General features: G+C 46.4%; 1 protein-coding gene across 1 annotated transcript in view; it reads right to left on the reverse strand.

Moving 5' to 3' along the window:
• TMEM132B (transmembrane protein 132B) overlaps positions 1–23,364 on the reverse strand; it is a 215,542-nt gene that overhangs the window by 14,993 nt on the left and 177,185 nt on the right. The window contains exon 6 of the mRNA XM_058036938.1: positions 635–840. Within this exon, the coding sequence (XP_057892921.1) occupies positions 635–840 (206 nt within the window). The remainder of the gene's footprint in view (positions 1–634; positions 841–23,364) is intronic.

Genomic DNA, 23,364 nt, shown 5'->3' on the forward strand with positions numbered 1-23,364 from the left:
ATTTCACCTGAAATCCACCAACACAGGAAGTTCTATCTTGCAAATGATGGTTATTACAGAATGGGCATTTCCAGTAGGGAATGATGGGATCAGAGCTCAGAAGCCCCACTGTCTCTGCCCTCCTTTTTCCCTGTCCACTTCTTCCTGGGGAAACATGGTCTTCAGTAGGAATTGTTTCTTATTTAATTCAGAGTTGCTAAGTAATACAGCAGCCTGCACAGACTGAACAACCACCCAAAGCCATGGAATCACAGAGGGTTTGGGTTTGAAGACACCCGGGTCACCTGGTCCAAGACAGTGACACCTGAACCCTTCCTTGGCCCCGTTATTTGTCCCAGCAGACAGAACTGACCTCTGGCAGTGCTGAATATCTCACACACACATACACACACACAGGGCCGTGTTACACCTACAGGAGAGGTCCAGATCCTTCTCCTCAGCAATGTGTGATCGAATGTCCTGAGATTGTGTGGGATTGATTAATGCTCCAGGCAAAGCTCTGCCTTTTAAACTGTCCAGTGTTTGAGTGAAGGCTGAGGCAGGCTGCAAAGCTGACAGCAATTTTGAAATGCTCATTCTCAAACGGCTGAGCTGTCAGAGCAGAGCCCCAGGCACATGCTGGGGACATACCCACCTTTTGTTGGAGGTGACAGGGATCCTCCAGCCCTTGATCTGGCTGAGCTCGGTGTCGGAGATCTCGATCTGCAGCGGCAGCCGCGGCACCCAGACCGTCACCTCCAGCTGCGTGGTGAAATGCTGGTACGTGAAATTCACTATGGTGTCCACTTTGCTCTTCATCTCCTTGCCGTTAACAAAGATGGAGTCACAGCTCTCAGAAACCTTAAAAAAATATATATAAAAAATTAGGAGATGAATAAAAGTTCCTGAGGAAGAACGAGGATGATACATGAGGGCTAAGACAACACTGCAAATCTAAGTCATGCATATTGCATTTCCAGTTCTCTAATTAGAAGCAAACAGTGATAAATGGACCCCAGGGAAAGAGTTGTGCTTTCCTCAAAGGATACTACTCAAACTACAAAAATAATTTAATGATGTTAGATAACCTGCGTGAATCTTTTATATTAGGCAAATTAAACCCTTCATGAATCAAACTCCATGTGCATCAACGTTTATGTTTACCACTTGCTTAAAGAACCAGGAAAAATGGGGCCATATGTTAGTAAGAAAAAGACTGACTCAGAACCATAAACCAGAATCTTTTCCCTTTTCCTTGAGCACTGTAATGCTGAAAGACAAAGATCCCCTTATGGCTCATGAGCAGAAGTGCAGCAGAAGCATTATTTTTTAGGACTTCTCAGTAATTGTTTTAACAAAATGTATTCATAGTTGCTCCGTGGCATTCCATGAAATCTCTGCTAAAAGCAGCGTGTGGGCTGTGTACTGCAACTCATCTGCCCTCTTGGCTCCAGGGATCTTCTGGCACAAAATCAAGGTCCTGAGCACAGATCTCATTTATATAAAACCATGATGTAGCAACAAATTCAATCTGCATCCTGGAAGACAGGACTCCTTTGTCAGGGAGGGGTTTCTAATATATTTATAAATGTGTGTGTGTGGTATTAGCTATACAAACAGTGTAGTTTTAGATACACAAACACCCAGCCATGTATAACACTCATGTATATTATTCATGTACAATATTCATGTTTATATACATATATAATGAGTTATATACCTGCATGTGTACCTGTATTTTATCTTTATCTGGTTTGCATTCTGCCTTGAAGACAGAGAGGAGCTCATTTCCCATAGAGCCCATGGTTTCAGAGTGGTTTTAATCTTTGAAGCCCACAGCTGATGAGATGTGGCTGTGTCCCTGGAATGCACTTTGTTCTCCTGTCAGGGCTGCTCTGTGTCACCTGTCCAAGGCTCTGGCACAGAGGGAGCCTGGCTGAGCCCGTGTTTAAATTCTGCTTTCCTGGAATTACTGAGATAACTCATGTAGGCTTCAGGGGGGAACAGGCCGGGTTCCCTCTGCAAACCAACCTCAAATCTTTTCAGATATTAACAGGAATTAGGGGTTACTGAGCCAAGAAAAAATAGAGAAAACCTCGGGCAGATGCTTTATTTTGCTCAAAAAGTACCCAGTTTTCAGATATGAAGTAAAAGATCTGTCCTTCCACGTTTGCCATATTCAAGTCAGCCTCTCAGATCCTTTTCAATGTACTGAAACTACAACTGCTCATTTACAGAGGGGCTGAGCCAGGTGATGAGGGATGGGGCAAAGGAAACACAGTCCCTCTTCTGGAGAGAATACTCCTCCACATAAATGCTTAATGAACACAAGAATATAAAAATAATAAATCTAGATAATCTGATAAAGAGCTTAAAATGGACTTCAGGCTCAGGAGTACCACAAATGAGATGGAGCAGACTTGGAATCTTTTTTTCCCTCCCTCATAATGTGTCACGAGCGTCTCTGGAAAGTTTAAGCACATTAAGCAAGCCCATTAATTGAATGAGCAGTTGAGATTCTAAACCATAAAGCTTACATCCAGGGAGTTATGTGAGAATTAATACAAGACAGAAATAATTAAGAAAACTCAAAGAGGGAGGGATAAACATCAAGGCCGGATCAGGGGAATAACTAATATCTGACAAGACAGCAGCTAATTTTTCAGATTCTCTTCTTGCTGCATCAAACGTTCTTGTCAGCAGACAAGAAAGGTGCTAAATTAGGGAACTGAAAATGGACATTAATTTTATCTATAAAAATATCAGTCTAGGAATGCTGGATGTTGAGTATTTCAAACTTTCTCTGCTGAAAGGCACAGACCCACAAGAGAACACTGCATTTGACCTGAGGCCGTGGAGAAGGCTTCCAAAATTGATAGCACTGGGATTGTGGGTGTGGAGTTTGATTAGAAGTGTGTAATATCACAGGGTGGAAAACTTAGAGTTTAAGGGTTTAGAATATAACAATATATGTAGAGCAAGATGGAGGTTTTAGGGAGGAGGCTGATCCTTCACCTTCTTCTCCCTTCTTCTCCATGGGTTTGGGTGGTGTTGTGTAATTGGACAGAAAAGTCCGCAGTGCGGGACACGAGGGATTAGTTATTGGGTTAAAAGTGAAAACAATTTAGGTGTCATTTCTTAATTGGATAGTTTAGCCTTAAAAGACCTTGTAGAGAAAGACAGTTGGCCATTTTGTAGCTTGTTACTAGAATGCTGTAGAAGTCAGGACTTGTAATGTAGATAAGAAATAATAAACATCTGAGTCTGAACACAGAACACCGTTTGGGGCACCTCAATCTTGACCTTGGCAGAGCAAACACAAAGCCAAGAGCCAGCAGTGAGGGGTGCCCTGGTGTGGGGACACCTGTGGAGGTTGGGACCTCTCTGAAGAAACAGCAGCTGTGAGCTGGAAAATCCCCAGGGAAAAGAAAGAAGAAAAAAGGAAGAAAAAAAGAACTTGGAAATCCCTGGACGCTGGTGAAACGGTTTGGAGCAGAACGTGGATGCTGGAGACCGAGACGGGAATTGAGGAGAAACAGACGGCGAGAAGTGAGGTATGATTTATGTTCTTTGGAGTTAATCACAGACTGATAGCGGGAAACTAATTTCCAGATCACAAAGAGACACCTTAGACCTCCTACACTCAGTGGGCAGGGAACATCCCAGGGCTGTCCCAACTAAAAGATCTTTTACACTGGGTGCAGGAACAGTTTCCAAACGCAGACCCAGGGGCTCTCTTCGATCCCCTTCTCTGGGACTCTGTGAATCTAAGACCATACAATGCTGCTACGCTTAACACAGCAGCAGCAAAACTTCTTCCATCATGTAGGGTGATCTGTGAGGCTCTAGCCAGCAGAAAAGTCAGGCACAGAAGCGGCACAAGAGGCTCAGGAGATAATTAGTGCCCCCAGAGAGCGCCCGGCCTCGGCCCGTGCGGCCCAGAGCGGCGGGATGGGGCAGTCCCCCTGCCCCGCTCCAGCAGCGCCTGCACAGATCGCTTCCCACGGCTCCCCCAGGGACAGGGGACATGCCAGCCCTGCGAGGCGCTCCCCACAGCCGGGGGACGCCCCGAATCGCCGAGGAGCAGCCCTGCAGCGGGAGGGCCCGTCCCGGTGCGCGGCCACCTGGGACCGCGGAAAGGGCGCAGGGTACGCAACCTGCGCAGCCAGGGACCGCACGGACCGCCCCGGGTACGCAACACCACCGCAAACAGCGCAAAACGCCGTTCCCTTCTACCCGGAGGGAGCAGAGCGGGACCTGCGGCGGTTTTTAAAAGCAGCAAACGTGGCTTTGGCCTCAGGGAGTGCGCAGAGCCCGGCGGGGACGGGGCAGACAGAGGTTGCGGGAGGACAGGGCTCCCTCGGGACGGGCGGATGAAGTCTCGGAAGGCGGTGGCAAGCACAGACCCAGAGATTACAAACAGCGCTTCTTTACTGCCCACAGACCCAGAGATCGCAAACAGCGCTTCTTTACTGCCCATAGCTGCGGCGCGGGGTGTCCATTCCCCGCCCGCTCTCTCACACACCCAAGCTCGGAGCCAACGCTCCCCAGCCCGCAGCTCCCTCCAGCCATTCCGGCCCCGCCCGTGGCCCCGCCTCCCGGCCTGTCAATCACTCTCCATGGCTGTTCCGCGGGAGTCCCCCTGATTCATTAGTGCAGCTCAGAGGCTGCGCACGAAACACGCCCTTCCCACATAATGGCGGCGCCCGTCATACCTATTCCGTACGCAAAATGGCGGCGCCCTGCACTTCCGTAATTTATGCTAAGCACTTCCGCTGACGTCATTTTGTGAAAACAAGACGTTAAACTTCCTGCTGCAGCGCCACCTCTGGCCACATCAATTATTGCACCCTCCAATTCTAATACACAGCAATAAATGCAACCAGCAATTCCTCATACAGAGGGGTGTTATGGATACACATTATAATAGTGGCTTTTCGCAAATATTGAAATGGATCTTATATGTGTCATGTTAAAATCACTTTGTTATGAAGATATAGCTTCCATTTCTACTGTTAGTTTAGCTTAGACATAGCAGTGAAATAGTATATATACTATATACTATATAATATATACCATAAACCATAATATAATATAATATAATATAATATAATATAATATAATATAATATAATATAATATAATATAATATAATATAATATAATATAATATAATATAATATAATATAATATAATATAATATATTAGTATTATAGTATGCTATATATACTATAACACATATAAGTATGTGTTATAATACATATTATAGTATTGGCTTTTCACAGATATGAAAATTGATTTTTTATGTGTGATGTTAAAGTAACTTTATCATAAATATATGGTTTTTATTTCTAAATGCCCCCAGAGCAAATAACCTTTGCTCTATGCTCCTTGTCTCTTATTGCCCTTTAATTAACCTTTTAAATTTTCACAGGAGAGTGAACGTGTTTTTCACAAGGGGAAGGAGTGAATACAGCCTCGAAACTTAAAGAAAGAACATCTTTGCAGGACACAAACCCACAAAATACAAACAGATTTTGTCCCATTTCCTTAGATTCCAGAAGCCATCTCAAATAATAATACAAAAGATCCATCAAGAGACATAGCAAATTCTACCAACTGGGCAGAGATTAGAAGAAAAAACATTAAAGGAAGGAGATATTGACATGGCATCAACAAAATCAAAGACAACAAAACATGGCAGACAAAATGAGTATCCCAAATGGAGACCACTGACATATGACGCAATTAGAGACTTGAGACAGGCAGTAAAAGAGTATGGTTTAGGCTCTCTCTACTTCCAGCAATTAATAAAAATCACCTTTTATTGTTACGACCTCCTACCTCATGACTGCAGAAGTCTGGCCTCGCTAATTCTGACAGAGGAGCAGTTGCAGGAGTGGGATGCGAGGTGGCGGAGGGCTCTGGCTCAGCTGAGGAGCGGGTACGCAGGGGGGCCCCACGCAGCCCTCACCCTGGCACAGCTGGCAGGGGATGAACCCCACGACAGCCCCGAACGTCAGGCAGCAGAGCTGCCCCGAGACGTGATTGCAGACATCAAAGGGGCGGCACGGAAGGCAATTCTGCAAATCCAGCCAGAGGGAACTCCAGAAGTCTTTTACACAGAAGTAAAGCAAGGTCCTTCTGAGCCCTTCATGTCGTTCGTCGACCGTCTCATGAAGGCAGTGGACAGACAAGTGAGTGACGAAGTGGCAAAGCAATATCTGCTTCAAAACCTCGCTTTTGAAAACGCCAATGCACAGTGCAAACGTATAATTAGTGCCATGCCTGGTCAACCAACCCTGGCTGAAATGTTAGAGGCGTGCATCAAGGTGTGATTGGTTAGAAAGAACCACAATGCAGATGGTGGTCCAAGAATAATTCGTTATTGGTAGAGAGTAGAAATAAAATACGTTCTAAGGGTTAATTGGACAAAATAGTTTTAAAATATCTTGAACCTGTGTGTTTTGTGACTTTTTGGTGCCTTCTCTTTGTAGGCTAGGTCTGGTATGTAGACAGCATGCTGAACTGTTGATAAGAGAAAAATAAACAGCCTGAAGACCGAAAAAACCAAAAGTCCCGTTCGTCTCTTAATTCTGACACAGCACTTTTTAGGAGTCTCCCCATCAGGGGAACCTTGGGGGGTGGATTTCACATCTAGGCTTACAAATGTCACAGATTTTATTTTTAGACAGAAACATTCAGTCATTTATATACTAACCAAAAGGTAAGTACAAAGCAGGAAATATAACTATGCTATGGTTCACCCAGTGCAGCGTTCAGAGCTCAGCATTCACTCGGGTGTATCTCCCAGAAAATAACCCAGCCTGGATAAGAAAACTTGAAAAGAGCCGCTGTTGTTTCAGTTCTCTATCTAGAATTTGAGTTTACTCTGTTAAGTACAAGCATACCAGACAATTCACAGGAAAATCCAGCTGAATCCCATGACAAGCAGGATAGACTAAAGCTCTCATGAGGAAGCCTCTGTTTCACTCACACATTTTTCATTACTGCCATGTTCCTTTCACCCACCTCACTACAATTGGTGCTAAAAAGCGGACTTGGCTCATCTGAAGGAAATGAGGGCCTTGAGTATGGACAGGAAATGTCCAGCACTCTTTTTTCCCTTGGGACCCACTAGAGATCCAGGACAAAGAGCTGATTCCATCCTGGAGCTGTGATTCATGGCAGCAGCACTGTTCCCTCTCACTGCTCTAGAGGGAATGGACACCCTGTGAGCCTTGGGCCCTGCAGCAATGTCCCCCTGCACTTTGTCTCCTTTTCAGTCCCCCCTAAACCTTGCAGCCACTCTCTGACTGTCAGAGGGATGCTGCTGGAAGGGGAACTGGTCCCAGTGCTGCCTGTTCCCATCAGAGCTGCCTGAGCAGGTGACTTCCACACTGAATCCCTTTGAGCTGCTGCTTCTGAGGGAACAAAGAGGGAAAAGGCTCTTAAATCTCTCCTACAAACACTACACAGTGAGAAGAATCAGCAAAAGCTTAGAATGCCACCCTCTCATGTAAAACACACGGAGCAAGGCTGTGTGAAGCAGTCTGTCAGCATCCATTGTCAGCTGCCTGGCAGCCCCAGAAAGTGCTGTTTGAGACACTTTGCAGGGGAGCAGGCCAGCCACCGTGTGCTCCCACGTGCAGGTCAAGAGAAAGAGAGCTGCAATTAACCTCTCAGGGCTTTGAAGCAGGTGGTTGGCTCCAATCCCCACAAGTAATTGTAAAAAAGCTCAATTTGCCCTGTTCAGTGTGACAGCCTCCTCACTTCAGGCTAATCCCGACCAGAGGAAGATAGCAGTTTGGGAGGAGTAATTGGGAAACCATTTGATGTTCAGGTCACAAAGGCTTCTGCACCCTTTGGGGGAGCAGGTGAAACAGAGGGGACGTGAACTGACAGGAAAACAAGAGATGCCTGCTTGTGGCTCATCTCTGCGGGCAGGGTGTGCTCCAAGCTCCTTCCTCACCCTCAGCTGGCAGGTCACCCTGCAAGGAGCCCCACAGGAGACACAAGACAGCCACAGTCCTCTGGCTGTTTATTATTCAGGAGTTTTTGAAGTGCTGAAACCCTGCTGGGCACAACCATTTCCCTCCACACTCTCTAGCGTGGGAGGGGAGGGCAAGATCTGCTCCAGCAGAGACCCAGCCACAGGGACATCCCTCTCCTGTCTGCAGCGCCTCAGGAGGCCCAAGGTCAGCCCTTCTCACCTCCAGGCAAACACTTCTCACTGGTATTTACACACAGCTGTGCATGGACGCGGGCAATGAATTATAAAGGAGAAACTCCTACCCAAAGGAATGAATTCCAGTTAATTCAGTGCAAAGCAACACTGCCTAAGAGGATGCAAGTGTGACACCAAGCACGGTGCAAAGCTGTCCTGTGGCACTTCTCACCTGTGAGTTTTTGACACCAACCCCAAAGGAATGGTGCTAATTTTACAACACATTTTAGGAAAACTGAGGCAGACACCATGTGTATCAGAATTTGGTCTAAGACAGTGTGTTTTCAGCTGAAAAACTCAGGCATTTGGTTATCCAGTCATGTCCCCAGATAATTTAAATTTGAAGCTCAAATTCACCCATGAAAAGAAGTGCTTGCTGCCAAAAGAGCCTTCACCAGTGCTTCGGAAACTCACAACAGCTCTGCCTCCCCCTGCCCCAGCTCCTCTTGTGCACTGGGGTCTGCAGATATTGCCTGCAAGCAATTTGAGGCAAATGGTAGATTAAGAATACCAGAGTAAAGGATGGCAAATGACATGATGCTGGAATTTAAACTAATAAAACAAGAGGTTTTATTCCCTTTTAATCTTCCACATGTGCAGAACAGTCTTGGAAGTGTCATTTTTGAAACATTCTTTTCCCGTTAATTTGTTTTTATTGGCAAATCAGGTCTCCAAGTACTGTTCTCTGAAATAGCTGCTGTAGCTTCAGATAGGAGTGTTGTTTTTAGGAATCCCCTGAGATACATTCTGAGCTTTCTTTCCTACTTAGAAACGATAGCCAGAGTTTAAGCCGAGTATTCCCCATCCTATGTGCTCGATTTGTGTTTGTTTTTCATCTTACCACTGAATAATAATGTTCCACAGGAACGGGACACAAACTGCCTGGCTCACAGCACTCCAACAGCCACACTTACCAACAGGATTAGAAGGATTTCCCTCTCCCAGCCACCCGCTTTCACTGGAGAAAAGGTAAAAAATGAGATATGTCAAGGTGAGCCTGAAGCAGCTCCAATGATCTTCATCCTAAGCAGGAAGCCGAGGGAGGAGGGAGATGAGGCCAGGTATAGCCTGTGTTGATGAGAATGGGTGTTTGAAGTTTTAAGAGTGGTTTTAGCATTTAACCCCCATTGAAATGCACTGAACTAGAGGGAAGGACAGCGTGGCAGACATTAACATTTGGGTTTAACAATGCAGACAATTGCTGAGCCTTAGAGAAGGTGCACTGATCCATGAATGCACGATGAGAGTTTAAAAACCTGCTGAACGGAACGGAGTGTGCACTATTCAAAAACTGTTGATCTGTGCAAAATTATTAAACAACACTTGAGATGTGCCAGGATTGCAGTCCCAGGTGCAGAGCAGCTGCTCCCCTTCTCTCCCCAGCACAGTGCAGGGGCGTTCCTGCTGGAGAGGAGAGCTTTGGCAGGGGCACAGCTCTGGAGAGAAAGGTGGGTGAGCACTCACTCTGCAGCCTGCTGCTGAATTCCAGCTCAGCAGCAACCCCTGGGCACCCAGAGCACACAGCAAGGACAGCTGCTCCACTTTCCTCCTGATTGATTGTGGAGAGGGAACACTGAGAGCAAATGGGGAGCAGCTAAAGCAGTACATGGGAGCTGCCAAAATGTTCTCTGTTTCACGAAATGAGATCCTCTACCCATCAGCTGAGATTTTAATTAATAAAAATTCCTCAAGTTGAGGAATTGTGTTGGAATGAAAAGTTTCTGCTTTCTCATCACCATGTGCAGACTGAGAGAGAGAGATTATCAGCATCAGGTGAGCTCCATGGCCATGTTAAGGTGCTGGTGCCTTTGGAAGAGAAGAGAATGCCTGGGACAGGCAGTGGTTGGTCCCCCAGGAATGTCACCTGCCCTGCAGGAAAAGAAATGCTGCTCAATATCCAGAACCAAATGCTACAGGTGGCTGTGTTGGTGCTGCTCAATATCCAGAACCAAATGCTAGAGGTGGCTGAGTTGGTTCGGCTCACAGCACAGCATTGCTGCAGGGGATGGGGAACCAGAGGGGCTCTGCTGAGATGTGTGAAAGAGAACGGGATGGCAGGGACACAGCCTGCCTCTGAAATTCGATCCAGCTCTTGTTGAAGCAAGTGAGAGACTTTCTCCTGCTTTACTGGCCCCGGACCAGGAGCTTTCAGGGCTGGGAGGACTTCACTGTCTATTGTAATGCAGTGACAGCCAACTGTGACACAAGCTTGGAACAAAGGCAGTGTGGTTATGGAGGCTCAAACTCTCTGCTCTGTCACACTTCAAGTCGTTTGGACCAACTGCACTCATCCCTTGATGGAGCAGCAGTTCCACTGCCAGGATGCAGCAGAGCAGGTGCACATGAAGCAAGTTCAAGCTGATTTCAGTCTCAGCACAGTTTGTGTTTAGGGAAAGCTTTAGGAATGCTTTTTTCTTCCCATTCAATCACTCCTTTTGTTGGTAATGAGAACACATGGAGCAGAGCTTAGAGCAGGATCTCCTTTATCCACTTGTGATCAAAATCCTGTCAGTCCCACTGCCACGAGTTTCTGTTTCTTTGGAGCAGTCTCACGTGCAGGCCAGCCTGGCTCCTGCTGCCTTGTCAGCATCCTTCCAGCCAGGCTGCTCATCTCCATCAGACATCTCCATTCCCAGCATGAGACAAAGCATCTCTCCCCAGCACCAATCCCAAGCACACGCTCTCGTCTGAGGTGGATTTGCTTAAATATTTGATCCTTCCACTTGTGCAGATAAGGCAGTACCAGCACTCGTTAGTTTATGTAAACATCCACATTTCTCATATTCATCAGCTGCTATCCCAGAAGGGCTCAAGAGCTGTTTCTGTGGTGAAACCCCAGCAGATGGTACCAGCTCCTTCTTGCACCCATCTAATTGCAAACACGGAACCTGCTCTGCAAAAGCTGTTAATTAGGTGAAAATAACACATATGTTTGAGCTACAAGCTAAGGTGGGGTTTTCCCCCCTCTCTGTTTTCCCCCAACTGAATTGCTCACACAAATGGGGTTAGAAACTGACAGAATAATTTGCAGATGGGTGAGAAAAGTAAGAGGGGAAAATACTCAGGCAGCATCAGATGTAACGTTCTTTGCAGAATAATGGGCTTTAAAAGTCATTTTCTGAGCACTAAGTAAACTAAATGTTCATGATTCATGGCTCTAATCCCTGTGACTGAAATTTAAGATCTAAGGCTCCATGAAATTAAAGAAAAAGAAACAATTACATGCATATTCATTCAATTTCATGTATTGCGTATCCTTCAAGTTTAAAAAAAAAATTAACGAGGGAAACAGAGGTTTCTAAAGACTGTGTTTGAGAAACCCCAGCAGATGAGCTCTAACTGCTGAAGCCAGCCACCCTTCTGCGCCTGCTGGCTTCTCCACATTGCCAGGGAGTGCAAATATTCCATAGGAGTGACAACACAGAGTGCACAAAGCTCAGGGCACCGAGGGAGCAGAGCCCTGGTGCAGGAGAGCTCAGCCTTCCCCAGCTGCACAGAGCACGGGGAGCAGAGCAGGTGCCCATCAACGCCTGAGCTGCTCCTGCAGGAGCCCTCACCAGGCCTGAAGGCTGAGCTTTCATCTTTTCCACATTCTGTACTGTGTTAGTGTGTATTTCTGACCTCCATATGAAGTGTCAGCAGCTCTCCTCACAGCTCAGTCCCACAGCACAATCCTTTTCCTCTCCTCAGTCCCACAGCACAATCCTTTTACTCTCCTCAGTCCCACAGCACAATCCTTTTCCTCTCCTCAGTCCCACAGCACAATCCTCTGCCTCTCCTCAGTCCCACAGCACAATCCTTTTCCTCTCCCCAGTCCCACAGCACAATCCTTTTCCTCTCCCCAGTCCCACAGCACAATCCTTTTCCTCTCCTCAGTCCCACAGCACAATCCTTTGCCTCTCCTCAGTCACTCTCAATCCTTTTCCAGCCCCAGAACCAAGGGCACAGCTGCAGCTTCAGCCAAAAAAGTGCAAACAGCAGGGAATTAGGGGGAGCAAACTGGGAGGGTGGGACTGCACAACCTGGAGCTGGGATTGGACAGTGAACCCAATATGGAAATGAACCAAAACTGATAAAAGTGTGAAAACTCAAGACCATTGTCCATCTTGGGCCCATCTTGGGTGTAGCCCTGGCTGGGCTCTTGCACTGCCCAAGGTGCATCCTTTGAAAGCCTTTTAATAAATCCCTACTTTATTCCTGTTACTCTGCCCAATTCTGTCCCAGGGAGCCTCTCCAGGCATCCCTCAAGGAGAAGCAGCCCCAGGTGCTGCTCTCCTGCCATGGCACAGAGCATCCCTTCCCCAGGGCTGCCATGGCAGTGTGGCAGCAACAACAACACTGCACAGCCCCCCGGAGCAGACAGACAGGCTGCAAAGCTTGGGAGCTTAACAGCATCAAGAGGAATGTCTTAAGTCATGAATATTTGCCACACTAATCTAGCCTTTAATCTTCTCCCAGTAACACAAGGATACACCATCATTATCCCAAAGGATCAACAGAAAACCAGCAAAAATCCCCAGAAAGCTCTTAGATACACAACAGCACGCTTTTGTTTTGTGAAGATAACTCTGGTCCTGTGCTTAGACAGTGCTGCATCGACATTCATAAGTCTTCCCAGTTAGTTTTTAGTCTCTGAGCCACAAATAATTCATTATTAGTGAAAAAGGGACTTTAGGACAGACAACACAGCCAAGAAAAGCAGCCTTTAAACTGCATTCATTCAGCTAAGTGCTTCAATAGAATTATTTGGAGAGAAGATCAAGAGTTTTTACCTAAAAATTACTTTTCTCCTCTGGTCTTCTGAGACTGGACTATAGTGGACTGCCTTGTTCATCTAATCCAGGGTGGCACAGAGGGTCAGGAAAGGGCTCTGGAATTTCCCTCTGGACTGTGCCAGGCCTGAGCTCCAGGGACAGCACTCACAGGGAATATTCCTCAGGGAAACACAGGGAGCTCCCCTGGACCAGAGACTGGAAAGGAAAAGTCCCTGTGTACCAAAAATATGGAAAATGTGCTGCTCACACCAGCAGCTGCCTCTGTGCCCTGCACCGGGGGCAGGAGAGGAGTGGATGGTCCCTCTGTGCAGGAAGGAGCAGAGAATGGAGCAGAACCAATCCTGCAGGAGCTGCTGAGGGAGAGAGCTCAGGGCGACCCCTGCTCTGCCCTCCCTGCTCCTCCACTTCCATTGTGCCAGGAAATCCAAACTCCAACCAGGGTGAAAGTGGCACATCCCAGCCTCTGCAGAGCAGAATATCTTAATAATTACAAACAATTATTTATAATTACGCATATTTATAATTACAAACGTAATTATACAGAGGTAATTACAAATGCCTGGTGCAACAGGGATGTTTGGCTGCTGCAGTGCTACAGTGAATAATGCACTGAATGTTCTGGCACTGCTGGGCACTGATGCTGGGTCTCCTCCCAAAGGCCTGAAGGAATGAGGGGGCTCTGACATCTCCAACATCTTCCACACCCCCATTTCCTCCTGCAGGGACACACGTCAGGAGGGGCTCCGAGGGACACAAGTGGCCCTGGCAGCACAGGAGTGGCAGGTCCAAAACCCCCAAAATCACAGCAAAAAGATTCTGCAGACCCCGTGGCAGAAAACAAACCAAACCACAGTATTCTCCTCTTTTGAGGAGAACTTTTAAAAAACCTAATCACAGTGAGAACAAATGTCAAAATGCCACATTCTGGATGACAAAAATTTGCCTTTCTTCACAGAGCTCTTCAGAAACCACAACTTATTGAAATCAATACTTCACTATTGACTCTCACTTACAGGCAGAGATTGAATTATCAGAAAAAGCAGTGCAGAGCTACCTGAGTGCTCTTCACTGGAGCATTTTTGATCCAAAGCCTGCATGACACATGTGGACTGGGCCTCTCTCTCATCCAACAACACCCTGCTAAAATCCATTTACAGACGAGCTGGCCTCCCTATCTGTCAGTCTTTCTGCCATGGACTGGCATGAACCCTGTCCAAATGCCAAGACAGATCTGTAAAGTTCTTCAGTTTCCCCTGGAATCTGGGCACAAACAACTGTTCCAGCTCATGCATGAAAGGCAAGTGACAAACTGCAGAGTGCTGCCATAAGTTTGCTCTTGTACTTCAGGATTTTTCCTCTTTCCTTTTGTTTTTCAACATCTTCCCTTAGGGCTGTGTAGATACAGAAAAACATGCCACAGTGAAAGAAGAGAAAAACAGGGGAAGAGTGGGAAAAGGTTTCTACCTTCTCTTCATTTCATCACAAGAGAAGTTTATGTAAAAGCTATGTGAGACATAAAAATACATCCCCAGAATCACAGAAAACGTATAAATCTGGCTCTTTTACTAGAAATTATGAGTTCTCTTTCCTAACCAGAAAATTTACAGGTGCCACACAAACAGAAAATTCTTCCAGACTGTGTCTGGAAAGGAAATGGTGTCATTAAAAATGGTGCTTTGTTCAAAATCCCTAGAAAAATGGATGGGAAAAGCCAGCGTTGAAAATGCCTGGAAGAGGAGGCAGGGGAAGCAAATGAAAGCAAAGAAATCAGGTAACCAAGCAGGCAGAGAGCACCAGGATGAACTGGACATTGCTCAGGCTGGGTTTGGGTAAAAATAAATTGCAGTTTTCCACTGCTGCAGGATCTGGTCCATTCTTTGCTGTGGCTGCCACCCAGAGTGGTTCAGGCAGCAGAGATTTATTTGAATTTCAGTCACATTGCCAGGCCCAAGGGGGTTTGCTCAGAGGGACACGATCAGAGAGCAGCCCCAGAGGTGCAACCCAGATGTGAACATCCCATGCACAGACACAGAAATTCCTTCCCATGAAACCCCAAGTCCCTCTCTTACTTTCATCTCCTCCTTGCTAGAGCTACAAAAGAACAAGTTAACGTGAAGGACAGATTTAATTTCTTAATTAATGCACAATTTTCCTTTGTGCTGCTGCTCTCTGGGGACACTAACCAAAGTGCAAGCCAGTGCTGGGACTGCCCCATTTCTGCCCAAGCACAGCACAAGTCCTGTGCAGCATTTGCATCCCAGGCATCCCTGCTGCAGGTGCTGCACTCTGCTTTTATTCTCTGTGCAATCAGCACTGAAGGCTGAATAGATTTTTCCCTTTATTTTCTGTAAGAGGCTCATGCTCCCTGTCTTCTTTTAAGTTTCTCTTAATAGTGGCTTCTCAGCTGACATCACATGGATTTTTTCCCAGTGTTTGTGCTGCAGGTGCACTTTGGAGGCTGTGGTAGGACAGCTGTCATCTCCTCCTCTGCAGCTTCACTTCCTATTTCATCCCAAAATCTTCAAATAGTTCCTTGCTCTGATCTCCACTTCTGTGCAAAGGAGGGTTTGGTGAAGTTCTGTTTGGGATTTTAACCATGCTTGCTGCCCAAACCCATACATTTTTTTCTGTCCATTTGGCTTATTCTGAAATAATTTCATATTCTTGCCAGGATTTCAAGGAGGGCTCCTGAGTTTTAGGGAAATTCTCTCTGCTGTCAGAAATCTCATCCTTATGGCAGGACACCCCTGCAGCAGGGGCTCTGATGTCAGTTTGTGGTGACCACACATTCTCAGGTACCTCAGGCTTTTCCCTGAGCTTGCTGCAGCTCTTCCTGAACTCCCAGCGACAGACAGAAAGAATTATTTGAAAGACAGGCAGCAGCAATCCCCTTCAGGATGTCTTCAGTCTTCAGAACAGGGTCCCTGACTCACACGAGGTCAGCAGCCTTCTCTGAGGAGCCACACTCCTGTACAAAACCATCTGTGCTTGCCTCAAATGGGCCAAAGCTTGGAGGCATCTCCTTACAGGAATTCAGGGGATCAAAGTTGGCAATAATAGATTTTCCCTCAGCAGAACTGGTTACACAAGATGAAAATATCAATAATAGCATAAGGCAATGAAACAAGCCCCACTGTCACGTTTGTGAGGAACAGAAGGTCTCAGCAAATGGCTGTCTGGGAGATTTCAAACCCAACAATTCCACAAACTCCAACAATTCCAGTGCTGAGGCATCCCCAGCAGGGCTGGGCAGCACCCACACCCCGTGGGCTCTCCCTTTCTCCAGGGACAGCACCAGGAGAAGCCCCTCAGGCTCTGAGCTCTCCGTGGCAGCCCTGCTGATGGATCCTGCCCACGGAAATGCACCCAGGGTCCAGTGCAGCCCCGGGGGTTTCTCCCTGTGTCACCTTGCATGAGGACACCAAAGCCAGCCCTGGTGCTCTGCAGGAGCTGCAGGATGGGCACAGCCCTGCCCTAAGGGCACAGCACCTGCAGCTGCTCTTCCCCTTTGTCCTTTCTCTCCTTCAGTGCCACTTTGCCTCTGCTTTTTGTCCTCAGATCCTGATCTCCACTTAGCAATTATGAAAACATTTTCTTGGCATTGATAGTACACAAACTGTGCTTAAAAACACAGCAATGAAGCATTTCCTCCGAGGCAGGATTTTCTCATTTCACTCTGATAATCTCTCATGCTAAACTCACTGCAGGTTGGGGAAATCTGGAAGTCTCCAGCTTCTGTGTGGCAGCAACTGTTTAAGTCTGCAGGTTTCCTGTATGGCTGTTTTGAAATCTTTTGTTTGTGGGGTGGCAATAAAAGCTGTGGAGAGAAAATCTCCCCTGGCAACATGTACTCTTGAAAGGCCCTTTCAAAGCAAACGTCCCAGCAGTAAGGAATACTTCAGCGTGCCACATTCCCATCTTCCCCTTCCTTCCCTCCCCGCCTCCCCAGCCTGAGCTCTTTGCATTGCAATAATGAATTTCTTTGTGCCCCATCTCACAAAAGTGTTTCACATCACCTCCATGCACTTGGCTGGGGAAGACCCTGCAATCACAGGTTCTGTTCTCTCACACAGCACTGCAAGTATTTCATGTTTCTTTGAAGCCAAGTGTTATCAGCTGGCCATGTAATATTCAGTTTTTGGGGAAAAAAAAAAAGGATGATTGTATTCTGAAATACTGATTGCATCAAATGGTGACTAGATTGTGAGACAGTAATCATGCTGAGCTCAGGCGATTAAAAACTCACTTGGAAAATTGCTGCTTGCTGAGCCTTTATGGAAAGAAATGAATTAAGAAGGGAAACAATGAGGAAGGGCATACATTAATTTGGCTCTGCAGTGCATAATGCTGATTGTAAGAGATCTAAGGAAGAACTGTGTGTCTTAAGGATTTCCTCTTATGCTTCCAGAAGGAAACCTGAGAGCCACCGGAGGGGGATGGCAAATTAAATCCTAACAGCAATCTCAGAAGCAGCAATTGGAAAGGAGCAAATAAATAAACAATAGAAATAGGAGCTAGCATTTCCTGCTAGGAACTCCTCTGTGGTGACAATGCCTCTCGCACAAAGGAGTGCCCTTGCTGCCAGTCCTGCAGTCCCATCCAGCCCTGTGCCCTGCTGGGCTGGGGCTGGTACCCCTGCACTGGGGTTTGCACAGGATGGGAGCACTGGGGTCTGTGCTGCAGTTGTTCTCCTGTTGCTGCTCCCTGCTGCCTGTGCTGCAGCTGCTGTCCTGTTGCAGCTCCTGTCTGTGCTGCAGCCAGCCCTGGGGGCTCCTGTGCAGCTGCAGGACAGAGCTGCAAGGCGGGCACTGTGTGCACTGCAGGCACTCTGTGAGTAATCCATCAAACAAACACCCAGACCTGTGCCAGGAAGGGAAATGTTCCTCTCCCAGCCTCTTGCTGACACCTGCTCCAGTTCATGTCTCTCTGCTCATTGTCCCCTCAGGCTCACCAGGGATTTTGGGCCAGGCTGACACTGGGGAGAGGTTTCACCCTCAGCCCAGCAGTTTCCATATCCACTCCTATGGCCTTGGATGCTCTTTTTGCCTCCCCTTTGCTGCCAGACTCTGGTTTTTTACCATATGTTTGGGTTTGACTCTAAACTGCCACATTTTTAAATGAAACCAGGTTTTTGCCATTCCATTGTGACCGGAGCTGCAGCAGAGGTAAAACCCAAGTGCTGATCAGTGTCTGGAACACCAAGGTGACTGAGGCTGCAGGGATGGCCCTGCCAAGCCAGGGCTGGGAGCTGACTGCCCTCTCTGAACACAATGCCCATTTGTTCTAGAACCATGGAGCACTTCCAGTGCCTTTCCTCAGGAGAAATTCATCAAAGGAGTAAAACTCAACAACTTAATATTAACAAAAAGTGATTCATTTTCACAGTGAATTTGATGGAAAGCTGCTCAATTCCCCAGCCAAGCATCACAGAGCTCCAAATCTGCCCCTCAAATTCTTCTTGAACAGATGCAAACTTTAAAGTTTAATTGCCACTTAACACTTCTGATATTTTAAAATATTTACCTGGACCATTCTCCAATAGCCTGGCTCGACTCACAAAAACAACTCTAGCAATTCAAGTCTTAGATGTGGGAGTAAATGTCTTGGTACAGTGCCATGAGTATAAATCAGACCTTAATAATTGACAAAACAAAACAAAATGCAAAATCTTGACATTTAGTTAACCATTGAAGCCACTGCTCAAACTGAAGCTGAGGAACACTCTTCCCAGAGTGTGCAATTAATTGGAAGAGAAAAACCACACCCCAGTGCAACTCTGCCATACTTGAGGCAAATGGAAAAAGAAATCCATTTATAACTTCACTTTGTTCTTTCATCCTCATTTAATGAGCTGTCTGACTCAATAACTCAGCATTAAGTACGATTCTTTAAGGCTGGTTTTCCCCATTCCCCTCAGAATCCCAATCCAACCCAGGTGTTAATTCTCCTCCTGTTCCTGATCCTGTGAAGAACACCAAACTAGCTTTCACTCTGAATTCCAGTTCCATATAATGAGAATGCAAACCCATAAATAACTGAAAACCTAGCAAGAGAAAGCTGCCTTTGCCCACAGAGGAGGAAGGGAGCTGGTTACTGTCAACAGGAGCTGCTTCTTCTGTCAAATAAATTAACTGTACTTCAAACTGATGGTGCCATGTCAGCCTCCTCATCTCCATCTCCAACTCCAATCCCAATCTCAGGGGAGAGCATCTCGGAACACGTTACTGAAACACAGGTGTGGGTGAGCTGAACCACAAAAATAAACACCCAAAGCTGCCTTCAGAACCCCACTGTGACCCACAGAGCTGGGGAATGCAGAGCTTTGGCTCTGCCAGTGCAAATCACTGCTGAGCTGCCTCAGTGCTGCAGACAGGCAGAGACAGAATAAAAGAAAGGCTTTGTAAAATAGGGTTCAGGGCTTGCTGCTCTAGCTAAGCTAGCAGGCAGTGTGTAAGTCCCCATGTGGAAAAATGAGAGGAATGACTTCCAGTTTGCATAACAATCTATTCCTGTAGAGAAAAACAGGTTGCACCTGTAATAACAAAAGATCTGTCCCATGAGAATCCATGAAGAAAATACGTAAACTAACCAAAAATAGAGAGATTTGATGGATATACACATGGGCCCGAGTAAACTGAGTTTCAGAGTATTGTTAGCCAACTAGATTTAACACGGTGCCTGCTGATATTTCCTATAACCATGAGCCTTGTGAATAAAGAATTGGCTTTTCTGCATGAAGAAATGGAGTCCTTGTCGGGGATTCAGTGCTGGGTGTGCACTGTCGCTCAGGCGGTGCTGCCCCGTGTGTGCCCAGCCCCACGGCAGGCAGGGCAGCACAGAAAGGCTTTGCTCCATGCAGGGCTGACAGCTGATGGCTGCTCTAACTCCGACACCAGCAAACTGTGCCCTCTGCACGCCCCCATCACTCCCTGCCCGTCACACGCTGCCAGGACTTTGCTGAGAGCACAGCTTGGCCCCGGGGCTTTGATGACAATGGGAATCTGAATTAATTTGCTCAGCCAGAATGGTAGTTCAAGAGGTGTAAAAGCCTTGGAATCATGAGGTTCACAGAGCTGCAATTAGAATATTTAAATGGGCAGCTAGGATAAAGTCTACAAAGTACAGCTTATGGCCTACAGAATCTGGAGGAAAAGCCTGTAAAATTTTGTCATTTTCCCCCAACAACAGCTACTTATTGCTGCCTTTGTTGAGCGTGGACTGAGTTGTTCATTTACTCGTGCTTTTCTTACTATAAAATATTCAGAGTTTATCCTGAGCAGTGCCATGGTTGGGTGATGATTGTTTCCCATGACTGGGATCCGTGCCCTCTGCATTCCTGCTCTCAGAGCAGCCAAATGCTAAGCCATAGAATTGTTTTCCTCCTCTGAAGTAGCAGCTGGTGCCTTGGAAGACACCATAAGCATCTCTGCCGAAATGTGTGTAATTGCACATGTCGGTGTGGTCTGCTCTGAGCGAATCCCTCTCCCAGACAAAACACTGTTTTCTCAAGCTGGCTTTGAAGGCTGTGTGTGTTCAAATATAGCTTCAGGAAGGCACACACATATATTTTGCTATAAACTGTGTACAACGTGTGCTGTATACAGAATATTAATGCCTCAATATGTGATTTTGTGCGACTGCCTCGCTGGCATCCTTATTGCTCTACATGGAGCTGGTTTGTGTGCAAATATAACTCCAAACACAAAGTTTTATCTTGGCACGATCCTAAAACAATACAGATTTCCACCTGTTGTAGCGAGAACATTTTAAGCTAAATCTTTAATATGCAGTAAGTGGCTGTGGTCTCTGTTCTGATCATACTTTGTCAAGCTAGAAAACTAATTAGCAGAATCTGGTGACCGGGATGTCAGAACCTCTGATATTTCAGCAAAGAGCAAAATCCTTAATTCAACAGCAGACATATTGCAGAGAGATCTGATGTGCTCCCCTGCCCACCCCTAATGACTCATAAAGATGAGCTTTGTATGGGGACAAAGAGAACGGACTTTTTGTCCAAAATGGCCAGAAATTGCAAGAAGCTCTAATTTAGAAGTTTGATGAATTGCAAACAGCTCGATGATAATTCATTATTGCCCTAACTCAGGCATATCTACCTACAGATACAAAAGGCAAGATGTTTAACAAGACAACTCTTTGTGGCCACTGAATCCTCCTGGAGCTGCTCACAGCTGAGGGCATGGGGCTGCTGGCAGCAGCCAGGTGGATTGAAAGGACAGGAGGGTCAGGGAGAAGGACTCACACATTAAACACTCACATATCTCCAGCCCCCAGCCCCAGCCTGGCCCTGCTCTGGGGCACTCACACCTGCAGGGTCCATTCCCTTCTGCCAGTCCTGAATGCTCCACTGAAGAAAAAGATCACTGAGAAAATAAGATCCAGCTCAAAATTCACAGTGCAACAAGCCAAGTGGCACCAAAGTAAATCCATCATACAAACAAGCAGAGAGGATTTTCACTGCTTCCAGGAAGAGTTTGGCCTCCTGGATGAAGGTAATTTCTGCACAAGTGACCACAAAATAAAGCTGCTAGGTAATACAGTGATAGGTACTCAAAAATGTGATAGATGGAGGAACAAGATTAGCTCTGCTTTATGTACAAGTCCATCACATTCTTGATCACACACTTTAATGGCAAAGCAGCTGCAGAACTTGCAAATTACAAGCTTTGGCTTTGTTTTCAGAGCTGCTGCATAAATAGCTGTATTTAACAACTCCAGGCAGGCTCTTCTTTCTGTAAATTGTCCCAAGAATGTGCTGTGAGCCTGCAGCAAGGGTTTGTTCTCAAAAATTCAGTGCCATCTAAATTGGAGAAGCTCAGTATCCCTCCATTTCCCTGTTTGTGTTTTGCCCATGGGTCCCTGTTGCAGTTTTTGTGCTGGGGTTGGAGATCCCTGTGCCCAGGGCTGTTGGATGAGGTCCTCAGTCACTCATCTGCTTTGTCTGCAAGAGGGAAGAGCTCTCCTCAGATTTAATCTATTCCAGCTATTACCTCTCTGCCTTTGTTACACTGGGTTTTTCTGCACATTAGATAAAGCCTGGCTGGCTGCTGCCAGGAAAATTAGGTCTTCTATTGTTTTACCATTAATTATGGAGAGTTCAAGATAAGGTTTGTGTTCCAAAAGTAGAGGGCAGGAATGGTTTGAATTTTACTTTCATTATAATTAGACAGGAAATTATGAAAAGGTGAAAAATAATTCATTGAAGAGCTTTCCTCTAGCAAGATAACAAGGAAGGCACATTGTGGCACAGATGGAGTTCACAGGGAGTTATTGAGCACCATTGTTCCCAGTGTGCCTGTGCTGGGCACGGGGAGCCTGTCTGTTCCTCCTGATTCATGTGTGGGCACAAATGGGCAGGGGGAGGCCCTGACTCCCTGCTGTTCTACTGAGGGCCTTTTCTCCTACCAAAAAGTAAAATAAAATAAAAGAAATCAGGCTAAATTAGTCCATGGTGTAAGGCATTGAGTGACTGCAGAGATTAATTGGAACAATCAGTCACTTTGTGTGTAACTTGCAAAGGACACAGAGTTATGACTAATGGAAGGATGAATTAATTGGGCAGCTGTCTCTCTTTCAATCGAACACCACTGAGATAAACATTTGGACTAAGAAGCTGTCCTCATTAGAATTCCTTCATTTGATGCTGATGGTGATGTTTACAACTACCATGGGACCCCAGAGCCTCCAGAATTTCCCTTCATGTGGAATTACTGCAGCTCAGGCTTTCAGAGGCACTGTTCCAGAGGAGGGCATGAACCTTGCCTGCAGCTCCTCACTGAGTTCTGGCCATGCCAAAGCCCCTCAGGGTCCATTTCCTCCTGCAATAAACCCTCTGTAATCAACCTCTGCCACGCTCACACCATTCCTTTCTTCTCAGCTTCACAGCCTGATTAGTTATTTAGGGTTTGCAGGAAAAGCAGGCACACAGGTCCTGGAGGAGAGGACAGCGCTGAGGTGAATGAGGTCAAGATGAGGATTTTGGCCATTCAGAGTCAACAGAAACTCTAGAAACCATATAACGCAGGTGGAGGAGGGGGAAGGATGAATTTCTCTCCTTGTGAGCAGATAAGGAAGCAAGATTCCGAGGGGAATGAGTGATTTACCCACAGTCACACAGGAAATCAGCAAGAGATATGGAAATTAATGCTGAGGAGCATTTCAGTGCCTTAATCATAAAGCCAATCTTTTCCCTCAAATGCCAACAGCATTAAACGTTCCTTTTAAATCATGGAATAAGCACAAGACTTCCTTTAACTTACAGGAATGTTTCCATCCAAATATTTTAGAGGGCAGCCAGTTCCAGTGGGAGGCTTGGTCAGTATTAGGATTTATGTCAAATCTAGGAAGCAGAGATTGGGATGAACCAA

The sequence above is a fragment of the Melospiza georgiana genome, chromosome 18, assembly GCF_028018845.1.
Source record: "Melospiza georgiana isolate bMelGeo1 chromosome 18, bMelGeo1.pri, whole genome shotgun sequence".
Taxonomy (NCBI): Eukaryota; Metazoa; Chordata; class Aves; order Passeriformes; family Passerellidae; genus Melospiza; species Melospiza georgiana.